Source organism: Oncorhynchus nerka, linkage group LG6, assembly GCF_034236695.1.
Source record: "Oncorhynchus nerka isolate Pitt River linkage group LG6, Oner_Uvic_2.0, whole genome shotgun sequence".
NCBI classification, from domain to species: Eukaryota; Metazoa; Chordata; class Actinopteri; order Salmoniformes; family Salmonidae; genus Oncorhynchus; species Oncorhynchus nerka.
In genome coordinates, this window is record NC_088401.1 from 76,371,748 (window position 1) to 76,394,828 (window position 23,081).

The 23,081-nt window shown below is 47.0% G+C and overlaps 1 protein-coding gene across 1 annotated transcript in view; it reads right to left on the reverse strand.

Moving 5' to 3' along the window:
• LOC115114989 (actin-binding LIM protein 3-like) overlaps positions 1-23,081 on the reverse strand; it is a 134,716-nt gene that overhangs the window by 95,086 nt on the left and 16,549 nt on the right. The window contains exon 2 of the mRNA XM_065019875.1: positions 2,885-3,019. Within this exon, the coding sequence (XP_064875947.1) occupies positions 2,885-3,019 (135 nt within the window). The remainder of the gene's footprint in view (positions 1-2,884; positions 3,020-23,081) is intronic.

Genomic DNA, 23,081 nt, shown 5'->3' on the forward strand with positions numbered 1-23,081 from the left:
CTCCTACACACTCTTAGCAGGAGCCCCAGCCCTCCTACACACCTCTTAGCAGGAGCCCCAGCCCTCCTACACACCTCTTAGCAGGAGCCCCAGCCCTCCTACACACCTCTTAGCAGGAGCCCACGCCCTCCTACACACCTCTTAGCAGGAGCCCCAGCCCTCCTACACACCTCTTAGCAGGAGCCCCAGCCCTCCTACACACCTCTTAGCAGGAGCCCCAGCCCTCCTACACACCTCTTAGCAGGAGCCCACGCCCTCCTACACACCTCTTAGCAGGAGCCCACGCCCTCCTACACACCTCTTAGCAGGAGCCCAAGCCCTCCTACACACCTCTTAGCAGGAGCCCCAGCCCTCCTACACACCTCTTAGCAGGAGCCCACGCCCTCCTACACACCTCTTAGCAGGAGTCCACGCCCTCCTACACACCTCTTAGCAGGAGCCCCAGCCCTCCTACACACCTCTTAGCAGGAGTCCACGCCCTCCTACACACCTCTTAACAGGAGTCCACGCCCTCCTACACACCTCTTAGCAGGAGCCCAAGCCCTCCTACACACCTCTTAACAGGAGTCCACGCCCTCCTACACACCTCTTAGCAGGAGCCCCAGCCCTCCTACACACCTCTTAGCAGGAGCCCACGCCCTCCTACACACCTCTTAGCAGGAGCCCAAGCCCTCCTACACACCTTTTAGCAGGAGCCCAAGCCCTCCTACACACCTCTTAGCAGGAGCCCACGCCCTCCTACACACCTCTTAGCAGGAGCCCAAGCCCTCCTACACACCTCTTAGCAGGAGCCCAAGCACTCCTACACACCTCTTAGCAGGCGCCCCAGCCCTCCTACACACCTCTTAGCAGGAGCCCACGCCCTCCTACACACCTCTTAGCAGGAGCCCAAGCCCTCCTACACACCTCTTAGCAGGAGCCCAAGCCCTCCTACACACCTCTTAGCAGGAGCCCAAGCCCTCCTACACACCTCTTAGCAGGAGCCCACGCCCTCCTACACACCTCTTAGCCTCCACGCCCTCCTACACACCTCTTAGCAGGAGCCCACGCCCTCCTACACACCTCTTAGCAGGGCCCAAGCCCTCCTACACACCTCTTAACAGGAGCCCAAGCCCTCCTATACACCTCTTAGCAGGAGCACACGCCCTCCTACACACCTCTTAACAGGAGCCCACGCCCTCCTACACACCTCTTAGCAGGAGCCCAAGCCCTCCTACACACCTCTTAGCAGGAGCCCAAGCCCTCCTACACACCTCTTAGCAGGAGCCCCAGCTCTCCTACATACCTCTTAGCAGGAGCCCACGCCCTCCTACACACCTCTTAGCAGGAGCCCAAGCCCTCCTACACACCTCTTAGCAGGAGCCCACGCCCTCCTACACACCTCTTAGCAGGAGCCCAAGCCCTCCTACACACCTCTTAACAGGAGCCCAAGCCCTCCTACACACCTCTTAGCAGGAGCCCAAGCCCTCCTACACACCTCTTAGCAGGAGCCCACGCCCTCCTACACACCTCTTAGCAGGAGCCCAAGCCCTCCTACACACCTCTTAACAGGAGCCCAAGCCCTCCTACACACCTCTTAGCAGGAGCCCAAGCCCTCCTACACACCTCTTAACAGGAGCCCAAGCCCTCCTACACACCTCTTAGCAAGAGCCCACGCCCTCCTACACACCTCTTAGCAGGAGCCCAAGCCCTCCTACACACCTCTTAGCAGGAGCCCACGCCCTCCTACACACCTCTTAGCAGGAGCCCAAGCCCTCCTACACACCTCTTAACAGGAGCCCAAGCCCTCCTATACACCTCTTAGCAGGAGCCCAAGCCCTCCTATACACCTCTTAGCAGGAGCCCAAGCCCTCCTACACACCTCTTAACAGGAGCCCAAGCCCTCCTACACACCTCTTAGCAGGAGCCCAAGCCCTCCTACACACCTCTTAGCAGGAGCCCACGCCCTCCTACACACCTCTTAGCAGGAGCCCACGCCCTCCTACACACCTCTTAGCAGGAGCCCACGCCCTCCTACACACCCCTTAGCAGGAGCCCAAGCCCTCCTACACACCTCTTAGCAGGAGCCCAAGCCCTCCTACACACCTCTTAGCAGGAGCCCACGCCCTCCTACACACCTCTTAGCAGGAGCCCAAGCCCTCCTACACACCTCTTAGCAGGAGCCCAAGCCCTCCTACACACCTCTTAGCAGGAGCCCAAGCCCTCCTACACACCTCTTAGCAGGAGCCCACGCCCTCCTACACACCTCTTAGCAGGAGCCCAACCCCTCCTATACACCTCTTAACAGGAGCCCAAGCCCTCCTATACACCTCTTAGCAGGAGCCCAAGCCCTCCTACACACCTCTTAGCAGGAGCCCACGCCCTCCTACACACCTCTTAGCAGGAGCCCAAGCCCTCCTACACACCTCTTAGCAGGAGCCCAAGCCCTCCTACACACGTCTTAGCAGGAGCCCACGCCCTCCTTCACGGTTCTTCTAATCCTTCGTCTGGATCATTATTGGCATGGCTTGGAGTGTGGTGGGTGCGTGCGTGTGTGTGGTGTGTCCACAGGGACTTGACGTCACAGTCTGAGTCCCAGCCTGTAAGAGCCTTAACATTCAGGAATGACCTACTACTGCAGGAAGAGGTGCAGACAGACACATTTATAATAAGCAGTGAAGGTATCCCAGCATGGGGCGGCAGGGTAGCCTAGTGGTTAGAGTGTTGGACTAGTAACCGAAAGGTTGCAAGTTCGAATCCCCGAGCTGACAAGGTACAAATCTGTCGTTCTGCCCCTGAACAGGCAGTTAACCCACTGTTCCTAGGCCGTCATTGAAAATAAGAATTTGTTCTTAACTGACTTGCCTAGTAAAAGAAAGGTAAAATAAAATAAAAATGTCCTTACCTGTGCAGGTGAAACACTTGACGTGGAAGTGTGTGTCCTGAACGCGCACCACCTCTCCCTTACACACCTCCCGACAACGCTGGCACCGGATAGGTCCAGAGCTCCGCTCACTGCCCAAAGAGCCCTGCTGATAGGCTGTAGAGAGAGAGAGCACAGCTGACCTCATCCAAACATAGCAGTCAATATGTGTCTCCCAGATGGCTCCCTATACAGTTCACTACTATTGAACATGGCCCATAGGGCTCTGCTCTATGTGGGGAATAGGGGGCCATCTGGGATGCAACCAACAATACAAACCAGTCAGCATATATACTATACACTACTGCAGTCGGCAAGAGGCTTGTGTTCACAGACTGCCATTACATGCAGTAATATATATATAGACTGTTAATGTATAGTGTACGTTGAGGAGAAGGATTTACATAATCATATCACTGTGTTCTGCTCACACTTGTTATGGAGCTGTGAAGTCTGTCACCTCTACAAGCTCTCTCTCTCCCTCCACCTCCTCATCGACTCTCTCTACCCGTCTATCGTGCCCTGTATGCATATTTGTGAGTGTGTTTGTTTGTGGATTTGACATATTGCTCCCACATTCTATAACAGGTGATTGTTTCCTTCACAATACTGGCAACACAGCTGACCAATCTCAGTATTTCTGGCCAGGCACACCCTAATAGGGAGAGAACACAACACAAATGGGAAACTCTAACACTAAGACTAGTTTGTTGTATTAACACAGGATGAAGGGGGAACGGTGTATGTCTACCACTATATTAAGTTACAATTAGGTCTGAGGAATCAAAAATAAACTCCACAGGTTTCCACAGACATGCCAATAACAAAGTGGGTACTAGACAAGTGCGTGTGTGTGTGTGTGTGTGTGTGTGTGTGTGTGTGTGTGTGTGTGTGTGAGTATAGATTAACCCAGTTCTCTGTGTCACAGGGGAAGTAGTGTGTGCCAGGTAGAGTAATCCTCTAGGCTTCTGCCCTCTGGAGAGGAGAGGAGACGGGAGAGGAGGGGTGAGGGGAGAGAAGAGGGTTGAGGAGATGGGGGAGGAGATGGGAGAGGAGGGGTGAGGGGAGAGAGGGGAGGAGAGGAGAGGAGAGGAGATGGGTGAGGGGAGAGAGAAGAGGAGACGGGAGAGGAGGGGCGAGGGGAGAGAAGAGGGTTGAGGAGATGGGGGAGGAGATGGGAGAGGAGGGGTGAGGGGAGAGAGAAGAGGAGAGGAGACGGGAGAGGAGAGGAGATGGGAGAGGAGGGGTGAGGGAAGAGAAGAGGGTTGAGGAGATGGGGGAGGAGATGGGAGAGGAGGGGTGAGGGGAGAGAGGGAGGAGATGGGAGAGGGGAGAGGAGATGGGTGAGGGGTGAGAGAAGAGGAGACGGGAGGAGGAGGGGCGAGGGGAGAGAAGAGGGGTTGAGGAGATGGGGAGGAGATGGGAGAGGAGGGGTGAGGGGGAGAGAGAAGAGGAGAGGAGACGGGAGAGGAGAGGAGATGGGAGAGGAGGGTGGTGAGGGAAGAGAAGAGGGGGTGAGGGGAGAGAAGAGGGTTGAGGGGTGAGGGGAGAGAGGAGCCAGGAGATGGGTGAGGGAGAGAGGTAGGAGAGGGGAGGTGAGAGAAGCCAGGAGATGGGGAGGAGAGGATATGTGAGGGGAGAAAAGAGGGGTGGGGGAGGAGAGGAGAAGGGGGAGAGAAGAGGGGTGAGGGGAGAGAGAAGAGGAGAGGAGACGGGGAGAGGAGAGGTATCCAGGACATGGAGAGGAGAGGTATCATGGGAGCTAGCCACTAGCCAGGACATGGAGAGGAGAGGTATCATGGGAGCTAGCCACTAGCCAGGACATGGAGAGGAGAGGTATCATGGGAGCTAGCCACTAGCCAGGACATGGAGAGGAGAGGTATCATGGGAGCTAGCCACTAGCCAGGACATGGAGAGGAGATGTATCATGGGAGCTAGCCACTAGCCAGGACATGGAGAGGAGAGGTATCATGGGAGCTAGCCACTAGCCAGGACATGGAGAGGAGAGGTATCATGGGAGCTAGCCACTAGCCAGGACATGGAGAGGAGAGGTATCATGGGAGCTAGCCACTAGCCAGGACATGGAGAGGAGGATAAAGCCTTTCACCTGTCTTCCATCCTGATGACATCAACAGCACAGAGGGAAAGTACAAACTACAGGATTACCCAGATTAAAGGACAATACCACTCCAAAGCCACTGTTGATACAGTCCTTAAATGTTTTCCATGTCAGCAATCAAGTTAAGTTATAGAACTTTCAATATACAGAAAGTGTCAAAGTATGATGCAGTATGATGTGTTTTGCACATACTACCATAATGGTTCTCACATGCAAAACACATGAAGATAAACTGAAATAATATGGTGATTATTAACACAGCCAAATAGTTCTGTGATGTTGTCTAGGGACATCATAATGCCTATTAGCTGAAAGAGCCAAGGCCAATCACTCTCTCTCTCTTTTTATTTAACTAGGCAAGTCAGTTCAAATTCTTATTTACAATGATGGTCTACACTGGCCAAACCCGGATGGCGCTGGGCCAATTGTGTGCCACCCTATGGGACTCCTGGTTGTGATTCTGCTGCTATTTCTGCGCCGACCTCAACACCTGCTGAGAGCTCACACACAAGGGATTGTGGGACATTGGAGGTGACAGGTCCCTCGCACTCTCTCTCTCTACTCTCTCTCTCCCCACTGAGATAAAGAGAACAGAAGAGAGGGAGGGAGAGGAGAAGAGAGAGGGATGACGAGAACAGAAGAGGGGGAGGGGGAGGAGAAGAGAGGGATGAAGAGAACAGAAGAGAGGGAGGGAGGAGAAGAGAGGGATGAAGAGAACAGAAGAGAGGGAGGGAGAGGAGGAGAAGAGAGGGATGAAGAGAACAGAGAAGAGGGAGGAGGAGGAGGAGAAGAGAGGGATGAAGAGAACAGAAGAGAGGGGGAGGAGGAGAGAGAGGGATGAAGAGAACAGAAGAGAGGGAGGGAGAGGAGAAGAGAGGGATGAAGAGAACAGAAGAGAGGGAGGGGGAGGAGGAGAAGAGAGGGATGAAGAGAACAGAAGAGAGGGAGGGAGAGGAGAAGAGGGATGAAGAGAACAGAAGAGAGGGAGGGAGAGGAGGAGAAGAGAGGGATGAAGAGAACAGAAGAGAGGGAGGGGGAGGAGGAGAAGAGAGGGATGAAGAGAACAGAAGAGAGGGAGGGGGAGGAGGAGAGAGGGATGAAGAGAACAGAAGAGAGGGAGGGGGAGGAGGAGAGAGGGATGAAGAGAACAGAAGAGAGGGAGGGAGAGGAGAAGAGAGGGAGGGAGAGGAGGAGAAGAGAGGGATGAAGAGAACAGAAGAGAGGGAGGGGGAGGAGGAGAGAGAGGGATGAAGAGAACAGAAGAGAGGGAGGGAGAGGAGGAGAAGAGAGGGATGAAGAGAACAGAAGAGAGGGAGGGAGAGGAGAAGAGAGAGGGATGAAGAGAACAGAAGAGAGGGAGGGAGAGGAGAAGAGAGGGATGAGAACAGGAGATGGAAGAGAAGGGAGAAGAGAGGGAGGGAGAGGAGGAGAAGAGAGGGATGAAGAGTACAGAAGAGAGGGAGGGGGAGGAGGAGAGAGAGGGATGAAGAGAAAAGAAGAGAGGGAGGGAGAGGAGGAGAAGAGAGGGATGAAGAGAACAGAAGAGAGGGAGGGAGAGGAGAAGAGAGGGATGAAGAGAACAGAAAATAGGGAGAGGAGGAGAAGAGAGGGATGAAGAGAAAAGAAGAGAGGGAGGGAGAGGAGAAGAGAGGGATGAAGAAAACAGAAGAGAGGGAGGGAGAGGAGGAGAGAGGGATGAAGAGAACAGAAAATAGGGAGGGAGAGGAGAGGGATGAAGAGAACAGAAGAGAGAGAGGGGGAGGAGAAGAGAGGCATGAAGAGAACAGAAGAGAGGGAGGGGGAGGAGAAGAGACACTCACCTCAGCTAAATCCAAAGCAGGTGGTTATTAGCTGTAGTAAGTCAGTGACCAGTAGTCTCTCAGCATAGTCTCTCTCTCTCTACCCCCTCTATCTTCCCCTCTCTCTCACCCCCTCTCTTTCTCCAGACCTTGGGGAGGGTCTCGAGCTTAATGACGAGTTTGGAGGGGGGGGAGGAGAGAGAGGGATGAAGAGAACAGAAGAGAGGGAGGGAGGGGGAGGAGGAGAGAGGGATGAAGAGAACAGAAGAGAGGGAGGGGGAGGAGGAGAGAGGGATGAAGAGAACAGAAGAGAGGGAGGGAGAGGAGAAGAGAGGGAGGGAGAGGAGGAGAAGAGAGGGATGAAGAGAACAGAAGAGAGGGAGGGGGAGGAGGAGAGAGAGGGATGAAGAGAACAGAAGAGAGGGAGGGAGAGGAGGAGAAGAGAGGGATGAAGAGAACAGAAGAGAGGGAGGGAGAGGAGAAGAGAGAGGGATGAAGAGAACAGAAGAGAGGGAGGGAGAGGAGAAGAGAGGGATGAAGAGAACAGAAGAGATGGAGGGAGAGGAGAAGAGAGGGATGAAGAGAACAGAAGAGAGGGAGGGAGAGGAGGAGAAGAGAGGGATGAAGAGTACAGAAGAGAGGGAGGGGGAGGAGGAGAGAGAGGGATGAAGAGAAAAGAAGAGAGGGAGGGAGAGGAGGAGAAGAGAGGGATGAAGAGAACAGCATAGTCTCTCTCTCTCTACCCCCTCTATCTTCCCCTCTCTCTCAGCCCCTCTCTTTCTCCAGACCTTGTGGAGGGTCTCGAGCTTAATGACGAGTTTGGAGGGTACTATGGTGTTGAATAATGAGTTGTAGTTGATGAACAGCATTCTTACGTAGGCATTCCTCTTGTCCAGATGGGTTAGGGCAGTGTGCAGTGTGACTGCGATTGCGTCGTCTGTGGACTTATTGGGGCGGTAAGCAAATTGGAGTGGGTCTAGGGTGTCAGGTAGGGTGGAGGTGATATGGTCCTTGACTAGTCTCTCAAAGCACTTCATGATGACGGAAGTGAGTGCTACGGGGCGATAGTCATTTAGCTCAGTTACCTTAGCTTTCTTGGGAACAGGAACAATTGTGGCCCTCTTGAAGCATGTGGGAACAGCAGACTGGGATTGATGGAATATGTCCGTAAACACACCAGCCAGATGGTCTGGGCATTCTCAGAGGACGCGGCTAGGTATGCCGTCTGGGCCGGCAGCCTTGCGAGGCTTAACACGTGCGGAGAGCCCGCAAGTTTTGGTAGCGGGCCATGTCGGTGGCACTGTATTGTCTTCAAAGCGAGCAAAGAAGTTGTTTAGTTTGTCTGGGAGCAAGACATCTTTGTCTGCGACAGGGCTGGTTTTCTTTGTGTAGTCGGTGATTGACTGTAGACCCTGCCACATACCTCTCATGTCTGAGCCGTTGAATTGCGACTCTACTTTGTCTCTATGCTGACGCTTAGCTTGTTTGATTGCCTTGCGGAGGGAATAGCTACACTGTTTGTATTGAGTCATGTTTTCTGTCGCCTTGCCCTGATTAAAAGCCGTAGTTCGCGCTTTCAGTTTTGCGCGAATGCTGCCATCAATCCACGGTTTCTGGTTGGGGAAGGTTTTAATAGCCGCTGTGGGTACAACATCACAGATGCACTTGCTAATAAACTCGCTCACCGAATTAGCGTATTCATCAATGTTGTTGTCCGACGCTATGTGGAACATATCCGACGCTATGTGGAATCAGATTGGTCGGACCAGCGTTGAACAGACCTGAGCACGGGCGTTTCCTGTTTTAGTTTCTGTCTATAGGCTGGGAGCAACAAAATGGAGTCGTGGTCAGATTTCCCGAATGGAGGGCGGGGGAGGGCTTTATATGCGTCGCAGAAGTTAGAATAACAATGATCCAGGGTTTTGCCAGCCCGGGTCGCGCAATCAATATGCTGATAAAATTTAGGAAGCCTTGTTTTCAGATTAGCCTTGTTAAAATCTCCAACTACAATAAATTCAGCCGCAGGATATGTGGTTTCTAGTTTACATAGAGCCCAGTGAAGTTATTTCAGGGCCGTCGATGTGTCTGCTTGGGGGAGATATACACGACTGTGATTATAATCGAAGAGGTAGAGGTCTCTTGGTAGATAATGCGTTCGGCATTTAATTGTAAGGAATTCTAGGTCAGGTGAACAGCTGAATGTAGAAGGAAAATGAAAAGCTGTGTACATTTGTAAATACTGCACAAACTCATATGTGAAGAACGCAACAAAGATGCAGAATCATCTGGCCAAGTGCATAAAGTTCACTCAGCGCCCAGAGCAAGCAACCTCTGTCAAAAGTCCCTCTACTTCTATTCGAGGTGAAAATTATGAATCAGATACCTTATCAATAGCAACAACTCATGGTCCTCCTGGAAGTTTTTTGGACTCAATGGAGGAACGTAGTCTGATAAATGCTGATGAATGTCTTGCTCGAGCTGTGTATGCAACTGGTTCACCTCTGATGCTCACAGACAATGTGTAATGGAAGATATTTATGAATGTTCTTCGCCCAGCATTCACCCCTCCAACCAGACATGCTTAATCTACTCATTTGCTGGATGCAGAGTTCAAGTGAAGGTCAAGCAAATCATAGAGAAAGCAGACTGCATTGCAATCATCTCTGATGGGTGGTTGAATGTTCGTGGGCATTAATTAACTACATAATCTCCACCCCTCAACCAGTGTTCTACAAGAGCACAGATACAAGGGACAACAGACACACCGGTCTCTACATTGCAGATGAGCTGAAGGCAGTCATCAATGACCTTGGACCACAGAAGGTATTTGCACTGGTGACAGACAATGCTGTGAACATGATGGCTGCTTGGTCTAAAGTGGAGGAATCTTACCCTCACATCACACCCATTGGCTGTGCTGCTCATGCATTGAATCTGCTCCTCAAGGACATAATGGCACTTAAAACAATGGATACACTCTACAAGAGAGCCAAGGAAATGGTTAGGTGTGTAAACGGTCATCAAGTTGCAGCAGCAATCTACCTCACCAAGCAACGTGAGAAGAATAAGAGCACCACATTGGAACTGCCCAGCAACACCTGTTGGGGTGTTGTCGTCATCATGTTTGAAAGAGTCTCTCCAAGAAATAGCCATATCACAGTCTGCCAATATGGACAGCCCCATCAAGAGGATCCTCCTGGATGATGTATTTTGGGAGAGAGTGGTAAGCAGCCTGAAACTCCTGAAATCTATAGCAGTAGCCATTGCACTGATTGAGGGAGACAATGCCATCCTGTCTGATGATTAGACTCTGCTTGCAGATGTAAGAGAATAAATCCGTACTGCCCTGCCCACTTCCCTGTTGCTCCAAGCAGAGGAAAATGCAGTTCTGAAATACATCAAAAAGCATGAAGACTTCTGCCTGAAGCCCATACACGCCGCAGCGTACGTGTTGGACCCCAAGTATGCTGGCAAGAGCATCCTGTCTGGTGCAGAGATCAACAAGGCCTACGGTGTCATCACTACCATGTCCCTCCACCTTGGCCTGGATGAGGGCAAGGTTCTTGGTAGTCTGGTGAAGTACACTTCCAAGTAAGGGCTTTGGGATGGAGATGCAATATGGCAGTCGTGCCAACATACTTCATCAGCCACCGGGTGGAAGGGACTTTGTGGATTTGAGGCTCTTTCCCCGGTTGCCTCCATCATCCTCCAAATCTGATCAACATCAGCCATCTCAGAGCGCCACTGGTCCGTGTTTGGGAACATACACACACCAAAGCACGCAACAGGTTAACCAATACAAGGGTTGAAAAATTGGTGGCCATCCGGGCAAATTTGAGGTTTTTTGAGCCTGACCACGAGCCATCCTCAACAAGGTTAGAAAAGTGACAGTAAAGATGAGGCCTCAGAGTCTGATGTTCAAGAGGTGGACATTGAGGACATCCAGGGAGAAGACATGGAAGCCTGAGAGGAAGACAACCAAAGCTTTAGTTTCTCGACAATCATTTTATAGATGTACAGTGCCTTGCGAAAGTATTCGGCCCCCTTGAACTTTGCCACATTTTGCCACATTTCAGGCTTCAAACATAAAGACATAAAACTGTATTTGTGAAGAATCAACAACAAGTGGGACACAATCATGAAGTGGAACGACATTTATTGGATATTTCAAACTTTTTTAACAAATCAAAAACTGAAAAATTGGGCGTGCAACATTATTCAGCCCCCTTAAGTTAATACTTTGTAGCGCCACCTTTTGCTGCGATTACAGCTGTAAGTCGCTTGGGGTATGTCTCTATCAGTTTTGCACATCGAGAGACTGAATTTTTTTCCCATTACTCCTTGCAAAACAGCTCGAGCTCAGTGAGTTTGGAAGGAGAGCATTTGTGAACAGCAGTTTTCAGTTCTTTCCACAGACTCGATTGGATTCAGGTCTGGACTTTGACTTGGCCATTCTAACAAGTTTAAGTTTATTTTTGAACCATTCCATTGTAGATTTTGCTTTATGTTTTGGATCATTGTCTTGTTGGAAGACAAATCCGTCCCAGTCTCATGTCTTTTGCAGACTCCATCAGCTTTTCTTCCAGAATTGTCCTGTATTTGGCTCCATCCATATTCCCATCAATTTTAACCATCTTCCCTGTCCCTGCTGAAGAAAAGCAGGCCCAAACCATGATGCTGCCACCACCATGTTTGACAGTGGGGATGGTGTATTCAGGGTGATGAGCTGTGTTGCTTTTACGCCAAACATAACGTTTTGCATTGTTGCCAAAAAGTTCAATTTTGGTTTCATCTGACCAGAGCACCTTCTTCCACATGTTTGGTGTGTCTCCCAGGTGGCTTGTGGCAAACTTTAAACAACACTTTTTATGGATATCTTTAAGAAATGGCTTTCTTCTTGCCACTCTTCCATAAAGGCCAGATTTCTGCAATATACAACTGATTGTTGTCCTATGGACAGAGTCTCCCACCTCAGCTGTAGATCTCTGCAGTTCATCCAGAGTGATCATGGGCCTCTTGGCTGCATCTCTGATCAGTCTTCTCCTTGTATGAGCTGAAAGTTTAGAGGGACGGCCAGGTCTTGGTAGATTTGCAGTGGTCTGATACTCCTTCCATTTCAATAGTATCGCTTGCACAGTGCTCCTTGGGATGTTTAAAGCTTGGGAAATCTTTTTGTATCCAAATCCGGCTTTAAACTTCTTCACAACAGTATCTCGGACCTGCCTGGTGTGTTCCTTGTTCGTCATGATGCTCTCTGCGCTTTTAACGGATCTCTGAGACTATCACAGTGCAGGTGCATTTATACGGAGACTTGATTACACACAGGTGGATTGTATTTATCATGATTAGTCATTTAGGTCAACATTGGATCATTCAGAGATCCTCACTGAACTTCTGGAGAGAGTTTGCTGCACTGAAAGTAAAGGGGCTGAATAATTTTGCACGCCCAATTTTTCAGTTTTTGATTTGTTAAAAAAGTTTGAAATATCCAATAAATGTCGTTCCACTTCATGATTGTGTCCCACTTGTTGTTGATTCTTCACAAAAAAATACAGTTTTATATCTTTATGTTTGAAGCCTGAGATGTGGCAAAAGGTCGCAAAGTTCAAGGGGGCCGAACACTTTCGCAAGGCACTGTACGCTGAAAAGATTTTTGAGAGATGCAATGGAACATTGGGGATCTTTCAATATTCCCTTTCTTTTGTTGTTCAAGGAAATCATCTCATGTGGAGAGTCAGCCTATTTAATTCAAGTTCAATTCATAACTACATTTTTTAAAATGTATTATTTTTGTTGGAAGAATTGAATCATTTTCAATTATGTCTACATAAAGGTGTATGTTTCTGTATCCATATGACAATGCAATGCAAAAAACATTTACATTTAAATGGTAATAATATTGATTTGCATATATTTCTGTTAATTTCCATATTTCCATTAATTCCCACGGAAAGTTTCCACTTCTGAATATTCCACAAAATGTGAAACCCTAGTGCAGTGACATCACGGACAGACCATGTCACTCTACGGCGAGAGAGGAGGGTAAGATTGTGTCTAGTAGATAGACCACATGATGATTCACACCAGACCCCCCCCTCAAGGACTCAGTGTGTCCATCAGTGTGTACATCACAGGAGTGATAAGTCCTGTACTCAACTGGTCAGCCCTGATGGCCAGAAATACTTCTGTTTCTCAATCCTCAGTCCATGAACTGTTACCTGTCTCTGGGATGTTGGTAAGCCAACCTTCCCCATCAGTTGGTTAAATGAGGACTGTTACCAGTCTCTGGGATGTTGGTAAACATCAGTTGGTTAACTGAAGACTGTTACCAGTCTCTGAGATGTTGGTCAGCATCAGTTGGTTAACTGAGGACTGGTACCGGTCTCTGGGATATTGGTAAACATCAGTTGGTTAACTGAGGACTGTTACCAGTCTCTGAGATGTTGGTCAGCATCAGTTGGTTAACTGAGGACTGGTACCGATCTCTGGGATGTTGGTCAACATCAGTTGGTTAACTGAGGACTGTTACCAGTCTCTGAGATGTTGGTAAACATCAGTTGGTTAACTAAGGACTGTTACCTGTCTCTGGGATGTTGGTAAACATCAGTTGGTTAACTGAGGATTGTTACCAGTCTCTGAGATGTTGGTAAACATCAGTTGGTTAACTGAGGACTGTTACCAGTCTCTGGGATGTTGGTAAACATCAGTTGGTTAACTGAGGACTGGTACCGGTCTCTGGGATGTTGGTAAACATCAGTTGGTTAACTGAGGACTGTTACCAGTCTCTGGGATGTTGGTCAGCATCAGTTGGTTAACTGAGGACTGGTACCTGTCTCTGGGATGTTGGTAAACATCAGTTGGTTAACTGAGGACTGTTACCAGTCTCTGGGATGTTGTTAAACATCAGTTGGTTAACTGAGGACTGTTACCAGTCTCTGAGATGTTGGTAAACATCAGTTGGTTAACTGAGGACTGTTACCTGTCTCTGAGATGTTGGTAAACATCAGTTGGTTAACTGAGGACTGTTACCAGTCTCTGAGATGTTGGTAAACATCAGTTGGTTAACTGAGGACTGTTACCTGTCTCTGGGATGTTGGTAAACATCAGTTGGTTAACTGAGGATTTTTACCAGTCTCTGAGATGTTGGTAAACATCTGTTGGTTAACTGAGGACTGTTACCAGTCTCTGGGATGTTGGTAAACATCAGTTGGTTAACTGAGGACTGGTACCGGTCTCTGGGATGTTGGTAAACATCAGTTGGTTAACTGAGGACTGTTACCAGTCTCTGAGATGTTGGTAAACATCAGTTGGTTAACTGAGGACTGGTACAGGTCTCTGGGATGTTGGTAAACATCAGTTGGTTAACTGAGGACTGTTACCAGTCTCTGGGATGTTGGTCAGCATCAGTTGGTTAACTGAGGACTGGTACCTGTCTCTGGGATGTTGGTAAACATCAGTTGGTTAACTGAGGACTGTTACCAGTCTCTGGGATGTTGGTAAACATCAGTTGGTTAACTGAGGACTGGTACCGGTCTCTGGGATGTTGTTAAACATCAGTTGGTTAACTGAGGACTGTTACCAGTCTCTGGGATGTTGGTCAGCATCAGTTGGTTAGATATAATGACACGTCACCATGCTGCTGTAATCCTGAGGACTGGTACCTGTCTCTGGGATGTTGGTAAACATCAGTTGGTTAACTGAGGACTGTTACCAGTCTCTGGGATGTTGGTCAGCATCAGTTGGTTAATTGACAGCGGGTGCGTCCCTAATGACATCCTATTCCCAATGGGCCCTTGTCAAATCTAGTGTTCTATATAGGGAATTAGGGTGTCATTTGGGAAACAGTTTTGGTTAACTGACACTGATTTAGTACGTGTTGGTTTGACTCTAATCAATAATCCAAGACAGAAGACATTATAAATATGTAGGTAACCTTAAACAGACCCAGAAAGTCATAAAGCACAACTCCTAAGCAGAGGTGGCAGGGTTTTTATTGACTACTGTAGTCCTCTAGATATAATGACACGTCACCATGCTGCTGTAATCCTCTAGATATAATGACACGTCACCATGCTGCTGTAATCCTCTAGATATAATGACACGTCACCATGCTGCTGTAATCCTCTAGATATAATGACACGTCACCATGCTGCTGTAATCCTCTAGATATAATGACACGTCACCATGCTGCTGTAATCCTCTAGATATAATGACACGTCACCATGCTGCTGTAGTCCTCTAGATATAATGACACGTCACCATGCTGCTGTAGTCCTCTAGATATAATGACACGTCACCATGCTGCTGTAATCCTCTAGATATAATGACACGTCACCATGCTGCTGTAGTCCTCTAGATATAATGACACGTCACCATGCTGCTGTAATCCTCTAGATATAATGACACGTCACCATGCTGCTGTAATCCTCTAGATATAATGACACGTCACCATGCTGCTGTAATCCTCTAGATATAATGACACGTCACCATGCTGCTGTAATCCTCTAGATATAATGACACGTCACCATGCTGCTGTAATCCTCTAGATATAATGACACGTCACCATGCTGCTGTAGTCCTCTAGATATAATGACAACACACACGTCACCATGCTGCTGTAATCCTCTAGATATAATGACACGTCACCATGCTGCTGTAGTCCTCTAGATATAATGACACGTCACCATGCTGCTCCTAGATATAATGACACGTCACCATGCTGCTGTAATCCTCTAGATATAATGACACGTCACCATGCTGCTGTAATCCTCTAGATATAATGACACGTCACCATGCTGCTGTAGTCCTCTAGATATAATGACACGTCACCATGCTGCTGTAATCCTCTAGATATAATGACACGTCACCATGCTGCTGTAATCCTCTAGATATAATGACACGTCACCATGCTGCTGTAATCCTCTAGATATAATGACACGTCACCATGCTGCTGTAGTCCTCTAGATATAATGACACGTCACCATGCTGCTGTAGTCCTCTAGATATAATGACACGTCACCATGCTGCTGTAATCCTCTAGATATAATGACACGTCACCATGCTGCTGTAGTCCTCTAGATATAATGACACGTCACCATGCTGCTGTAATCCTCTAGATATAATGACACGTCACCATGCTGCTGTAATCCTCTAGATATAATGACACGTCACCATGCTGCTGTAGTCCTCACCATAGATATAATGACACGTCACCATGCTGCTGTAATCCTCTAGATATAATGACACGTCACCATGCTGCTGTAATCCTCTAGATATAATGACACGTCACCATGCTGCTGTAATCCTCTAGATATAATGACACGTCACCATGCTGCTGTAATCCTCTAGATATAATGACACGTCACCATGCTGCTGTAGTCCTCTAGATATAATGACACGTCACCATGCTGCTGTAATCCTCTAGATATAATGACACGTCACCATGCTGCTGTAATCCTCTAGATATAATGACACGTCACCATGCTGCTGTAATCCTCTAGATATAATGACACGTCACCATGCTGCTGTAGTCCTCTAGATATAATGACACGTCACCATGCTGCTGTAATCCTCTAGATATAATGACACGTCACCATGCTGTAATCCTCTGTAGTCCTCTAGATATAATGACACGTCACCATGCTGCTGCTGTAATCCTGTAATCTAGATATAATGACACGTCACCATGCTGCTGTAATCCTCTAGATATAATGACACGTCACCATGCTGCTGTAATGACATGTCACCATGCTGCTGTAATCCTCTAGATATAATGACACGTCACCATGCTGCTGTAATCCTCTAGATATAATGACACGTCACCATGCTGCTGTAATCCTCTAGATATAATGACACGTCACCATGCTGCTGTAATCCTCTAGATATAATGACACGTCACCATGCTGCTGTAATCCTCTAGATATAATGACACGTCACCATGCTGCTGTAATCACCCTGTAGTCCTAGATATAATGACACGTCACCATGCTGCTGTAATCCTCTAGATATAATGACACGTCACCATGCTGCTGTAATCCTCTAGATATAATGACACGTCACCATGCTGCTGTAATCCTCTAGATATAATGACACGTCACCATGCTGCTGTAATCCTCTAGATATAATGACACGTCACCATGCTGCTGTAATCCTCTAGATATAATGACAACACACACGTCACCATGCTGCTGTAATCCTCTAGATATAATGACACGTCACCATGCTGCTGTAATCCTCTAGATAGAATGACATGTCACCATGCTGCTGTAATCCTCTAGATAGAATGACATGTCACCATGCTGCTGTAATCCTCTAGATATAATGACACGTCACCATGCTGCTGTAATCCTCTAGATATAATGACACGTCACCATGCTGCTGTAATCCTCTAGATATAATGACAACACACACGTCACCATGCTGCTGTAATCCTCTAGATATAATGACACGTCACCATGCTGCTGTAATCCTCTAGATATAATGACACGTCACCATGCTGCTGTAGTCCTCTAGATATAATGACACGTCACCATGCTGCTGTAGTCCTCTAGATATAATGACAACACACATGTCACCATGCTGCTGTAATCCTCTAGATATAATGACACGTCACCATGCTGCTGTAGTCCTCTAGATATAATGACACGTCACCATGCTGCTGTAGTCCTCTAGATATAATGACACGTCACCATGCTGCTGTAATCCTCTAGATATAATGACACGTCACCATGCTGCTGTAATCCTCTAGATATAATGACACGTCACCATGCTGCTGTAATCCTCTAGATATAATGACACGTCACCATGCTGCTGTAATCCTCTAGATATAATGACACCATGCTGCTGTAATCCTCTAGATATAATGACACGTCACCATGCTGCTGTAATCCTCTAGATATAATGACACGTCACCATGCTGCTGTAATCCTCTAGATAGAATGACATGTCACCATGCTGCTGTAATCCTCTAGATATAATGACACGTCACCATGCTGCTGTAATCCTCTAGATATAATGACACGTCACCATGCTGCTGTAATCCTCTAGATATAATGATGCTGCTGTAACACACACGTCACCATGCTGCTGTAATCCTCTAGATATAATGACACGTCACCATGCTGCTGTAATCCTCTAGATATAATGACACGTCACCATGCTGCTGTGACATGTCACCAGTCCTCTAGATATAATGACACGTCACCATGCTGCTGTAGTCCTCTAGATATAATGACACGTCACCATGCTGCTGTAGTCCTCTAGATATAATGACACGTCACCATGCTGCTGTAATCCTCTAGATATAATGACACGTCACCATGCTGCTGTAATCCTCTAGATATAATGACACGTCACCATGCTGCTGTAATCCTCTAGATATAATGACACGTCACCATGCTGCTGTAATCCTCTAGATATAATGACACGTCACCATGCTGCTGTAATCCTCTAGATATAATGACACGTCACCATGCTGCTGTAATCCTCTAGATATAATGACACGTCACCATGCTGCTGTAATCCTCTAGATATAATGACACGTCACCATGCTGCTGTAATCCTCTAGATATAATGACACATCACCATGCTGCTGTAATCCTCTGTCACCATAATCCATGCTCTAGATATAATGACACGTCACCATGCTGCTGTAATCCTCTAGATATAATGACACGTCACCATGCTGCTGTAATCCTCTAGATATAATGACACGTCACCATGCTGCTGTAATCCTCTAGATATAATGACACGTCACCATGCTGCTGTAATCCTCTAGATATAATGACACGTCACCATGCTGCTGTAATCCTCTAGATATAATGCTGCTGACACGTCACCATGCTGCTGTAATCCTCTAGATATAATGACACGTCACCATGCTGCTGTAATCCTCTAGATATAATGACACGTCACCATGCTGCTGTAGTCCTCTAGATATAATGACACGTCACCATGCTGCTGTAATCCTCTAGATATAATGACACGTCACCATGCTGCTGTAATCCTCTAGATATAATGACACGTCACCATGCTGCTGTAGTCCTCTAGATATAATGACACGTCACCATGCTGCTGTAATCCTCTAGATATAATGACACGTCACCATGCTGCTGTAATCCTCTAGATATAATGACACGTCACCATGCTGCTGTAATCCTCTAGATATAATGACACGTCACCATGCTGCTGTAGTCCTCTAGATATAATGACACGTCACCATGCTGCTGTAGTCCTCTAGATATAATGTCACCACACTCTAGTCACCATGCTGCTGTAATCCTCTAGATATAATGACATGTCACCATGCTGCTGTAATCCTCTAGATATAATGACACGTCACCATGCTGCTGTAGTCCTGCTGTAATCCTAGATATAATGACATGTCACCACTGTAACACACGTCACCATGCTGCTGTAATCCTCTAGATATAATGACACGTCACCATGCTGCTGTAATCCTCTAGATATAATGACACGTCACCATGCTGCTGTAATCCTCTAGATATAATGACACGTCACCATGCTGCTGTAATCCTCTAGATATAATGACACGTCACCATGCTGCTGTAATCCTCTAGATATAATGACATGTCACCATGCTGCTGTAATCCTCTAGATATAATGACACGTCACCATGCTGCTGTAATCCTCTAGATATAATGACAACACACACGTCACCATGCTGCTGTAATCCTCTAGATATAATGACACGTCACCATGCTGCTGTAATCCTCTAGATATAATGACACGTCACCATGCTGCTGTAGTCCTCTAGATATAATGACACGTCACCATGCTGCTGTAGTCCTCTAGATATAATGACACGTCACACACATGATATAATGACACGTCACATGCTGCACGATATAATCCTGTAATCCTCTAGATATAATGACACGTCACCATGCTGCTGTAATCCTCTAGATATAATGACACGTCACCATGCTGCTGTAGTCCTCTAGATATAATGACACGTCACCATGCTGCTGTAATCCTCTAGATATAATACGTCACCATGCTGCTGTAATCCTCTAGATATAATGACACGTCACCATGCTGCTGTAATCCTCTAGATATAATGACACGTCACCATGCTGCTGTAATCCTCTAGATATAATGACACGTCACCATGCTGCTGTAATCCTCTAGATATAATGACACGTCACCATGCTGCTGTAATCCTCTAGATATAATGACACGTCACCATGCTGCTGTAATCCTCTAGATATAATGACACGTCACCATGCTGCTGTAATCCTCTAGATATAATGACACGTCACCATGCTGCTGTAGTCCTCTAGATATAATGACACGTCACCATGCTGCTGTAATCCTCTAGATATAATGACACGTCACCATGCTGCTGTAATCCTCTAGATATAATGACACGTCACCATGCTGCTGTAATCCTCTAGATATAATGACACGTCACCATGCTGCTGTAATCCTCTAGATATAATGACACGTCACCATGCTGCTGTAATCCTCTAGATATAATGACACGTCACCATGCTGCTGTAATCCTCTAGATATAATGACACGTCACCATGCTGCTGTAATCCTCTAGATATAATGACACGTCACCATGCTGCTGTAATCCTCTAGATATAATGACACGTCACCATGCTGCTGTAATCCATGCTGCTAGATATAATGACACGTCACCATGCTGCTGCTGTACGTCACCCTCTAGATATAATGACACGTCACCATGCTGCTGTAATCCTCTAGATATAATGACACGTCACCATGCTGCTGTAATCCTCTAGATATAATGACACGTCACCATGCTGCTGTAATCCTCTAGATATAATGACACGTCACCATGCTGCTGTAATCCTCTAGATATAATGACACGTCACCATGCTGCTGTAACGTCACCATGCTGCTAGATATAATGACACGTCACCATGCTGCTGTAATCCTCTAGATATAATGACACGTCACCATGCTGCTGTAGTCCTCTAGATATAATGACACGTCACCATGCTGCTGTAGTCCTCTAGATATAATGACACGTCACCATGCTGCTGTAATCCTCTAGATATAATGACACGTCACCATGCTGCTGTAATCCTCTAGATATAATGACACGTCACCATGCTGCTGTAGTCCTCTAGATATAAATGACACACACGTCACCATGCTGCTGTAATCCTCTAGATATAATGACACGTCACCATGCTGCTGTAATCCTCTAGATATAATGACACGTCACCATGCTGCTGTAATCCTCTAGATATAATGACACGTCACCATGCTGCTGTAATCCTCTAGATATAATGACACGTCACCATGCTGCTGTAGTCCTCTAGATATAATGACACGTCACCATGCTGCTGTAATCCTCTAGATATAATGACACGTCACCATGCTGCTGTAATCCTCTAGATATAATGACACGTCACCATGCTGCTGTAATCCTCTAGATATAATGACACGTCACCATGCTGCTGTAATCCTCTAGATATAATGACACGTCACCATGCTGCTGTAGTCCTCTAGATATAATGACACGTCACCATGCTGCTGTAGTCCTCTAGATATAATGACACGTCACCATGCTGCTGTAATCCTCTAGATATAATGACACGTCTGTAACCATGCTGCTGTAATCCTCTAGATATAATGACACGTCACCAGATATAATGACACGTCACCATGCTGCTGTAATCCTCTAGATATAATGACACGTCACCATGCTGCTGTAATCCTCTAGATATAATGACACGTCACCATGCTGCTGTAATCCTCTAGATATAATGACACGTCACCATGCTGCTGTAATCCTCTAGATATAATGACACGTCACCATGCTGCTGTAATCCTCTAGATATAATGACACGTCACCATGCTGCTGTAATCCTCTAGATATAATGACACGTCACCATGCTGCTGTAATCCTCTAGATATAATGACACGTCACCATGCTGCTGTAGTCCTCTAGATATAATGACACGTCACCATGCTGCTGTAATCCTCTAGATATAATGACACGTCACCATGCTGCTGTAATCCTCTAGATATAATGACACGTCACCATGCTGCTGTAATCCTCTAGATATAATGACACGTCACCATGCTGCTGTAATCCTCTAGATATAATGACACGTCACCATGCTGCTGTAATCCTCTAGATATAATGACACGTCACCATGCTGCTGTAATCCTCTAGATATAATGACACGTCACCATGCTGCTGTAATCCTCTAGATATAATGACACGTCACCATGCTGCTGTAATCCTCTAGATATAATGACACGTCACCATGCTGCTGTAATCCTCTAGATATAATGACACGTCACCATGCTGCTGTAATCCTCTAGATATAATGACACGTCACCATGCTGCTGTAATCCTCTAGATATAATGACACGTCACCATGCTGCTGTAACGTCACCATCCTCTAGATATAATGACACGTCACCATGCTGCTGTAATCCTCTAGATATAATGACACGTCACCATGCTGCTGTAATCCTCTAGATATAATGACACGTCACCATGCTGCTGTAATCCTCTAGATATAATGACACGTCACCATGCTGCTGTAGTCCTCTAGATATAATGACATGTCACCATGCTGCTGTAATCCTCTAGATATAATGACACGTCACCATGCTGCTGTAATCCTCTAGATATAATGACACGTCACCATGCTGTAATCCTCTAGATATAATGCTGCTGTAATCCTCTAGATATAATGACACGTCACCATGCTGCTGTAATCCTCTAGATATAATGACACGTCACCATGCTGCTGTAATCCTCTAGATATAATGACACGTCACCATGCTGCTGTAATCCTCTAGATATAATGACACGTCACCATGCTGCTGTAGTCCTCTAGATATAATGACACGTCACCATGCTGCTGTAATCCTCTAGATATAATGACACGTCACCATGCTGCTGTAATCCTCTAGATATAATGACACGTCACCATGCTGCTGTAATCCTCTAGATATAATGACAACACACACGTCACCATGCTGCTGTAATCCTCTAGATATAATGACACGTCACCATGCTGCTGTAATCCTCTAGATATAATGACATGTCACCATGCTGCTGTAATCCTCTAGATATAATGACACGTCACCATGCTGCTGTAATCCTCTAGATATAATGACACGTCACCATGCTGCTGTAATCCTCTAGATATAATGACACGTCACCATGCTGCTGTAATCCTCTAGATATAATGACAACACTCTAGATATAATGACACGTCACCATGCTGCTGTAATCCTCTAGATA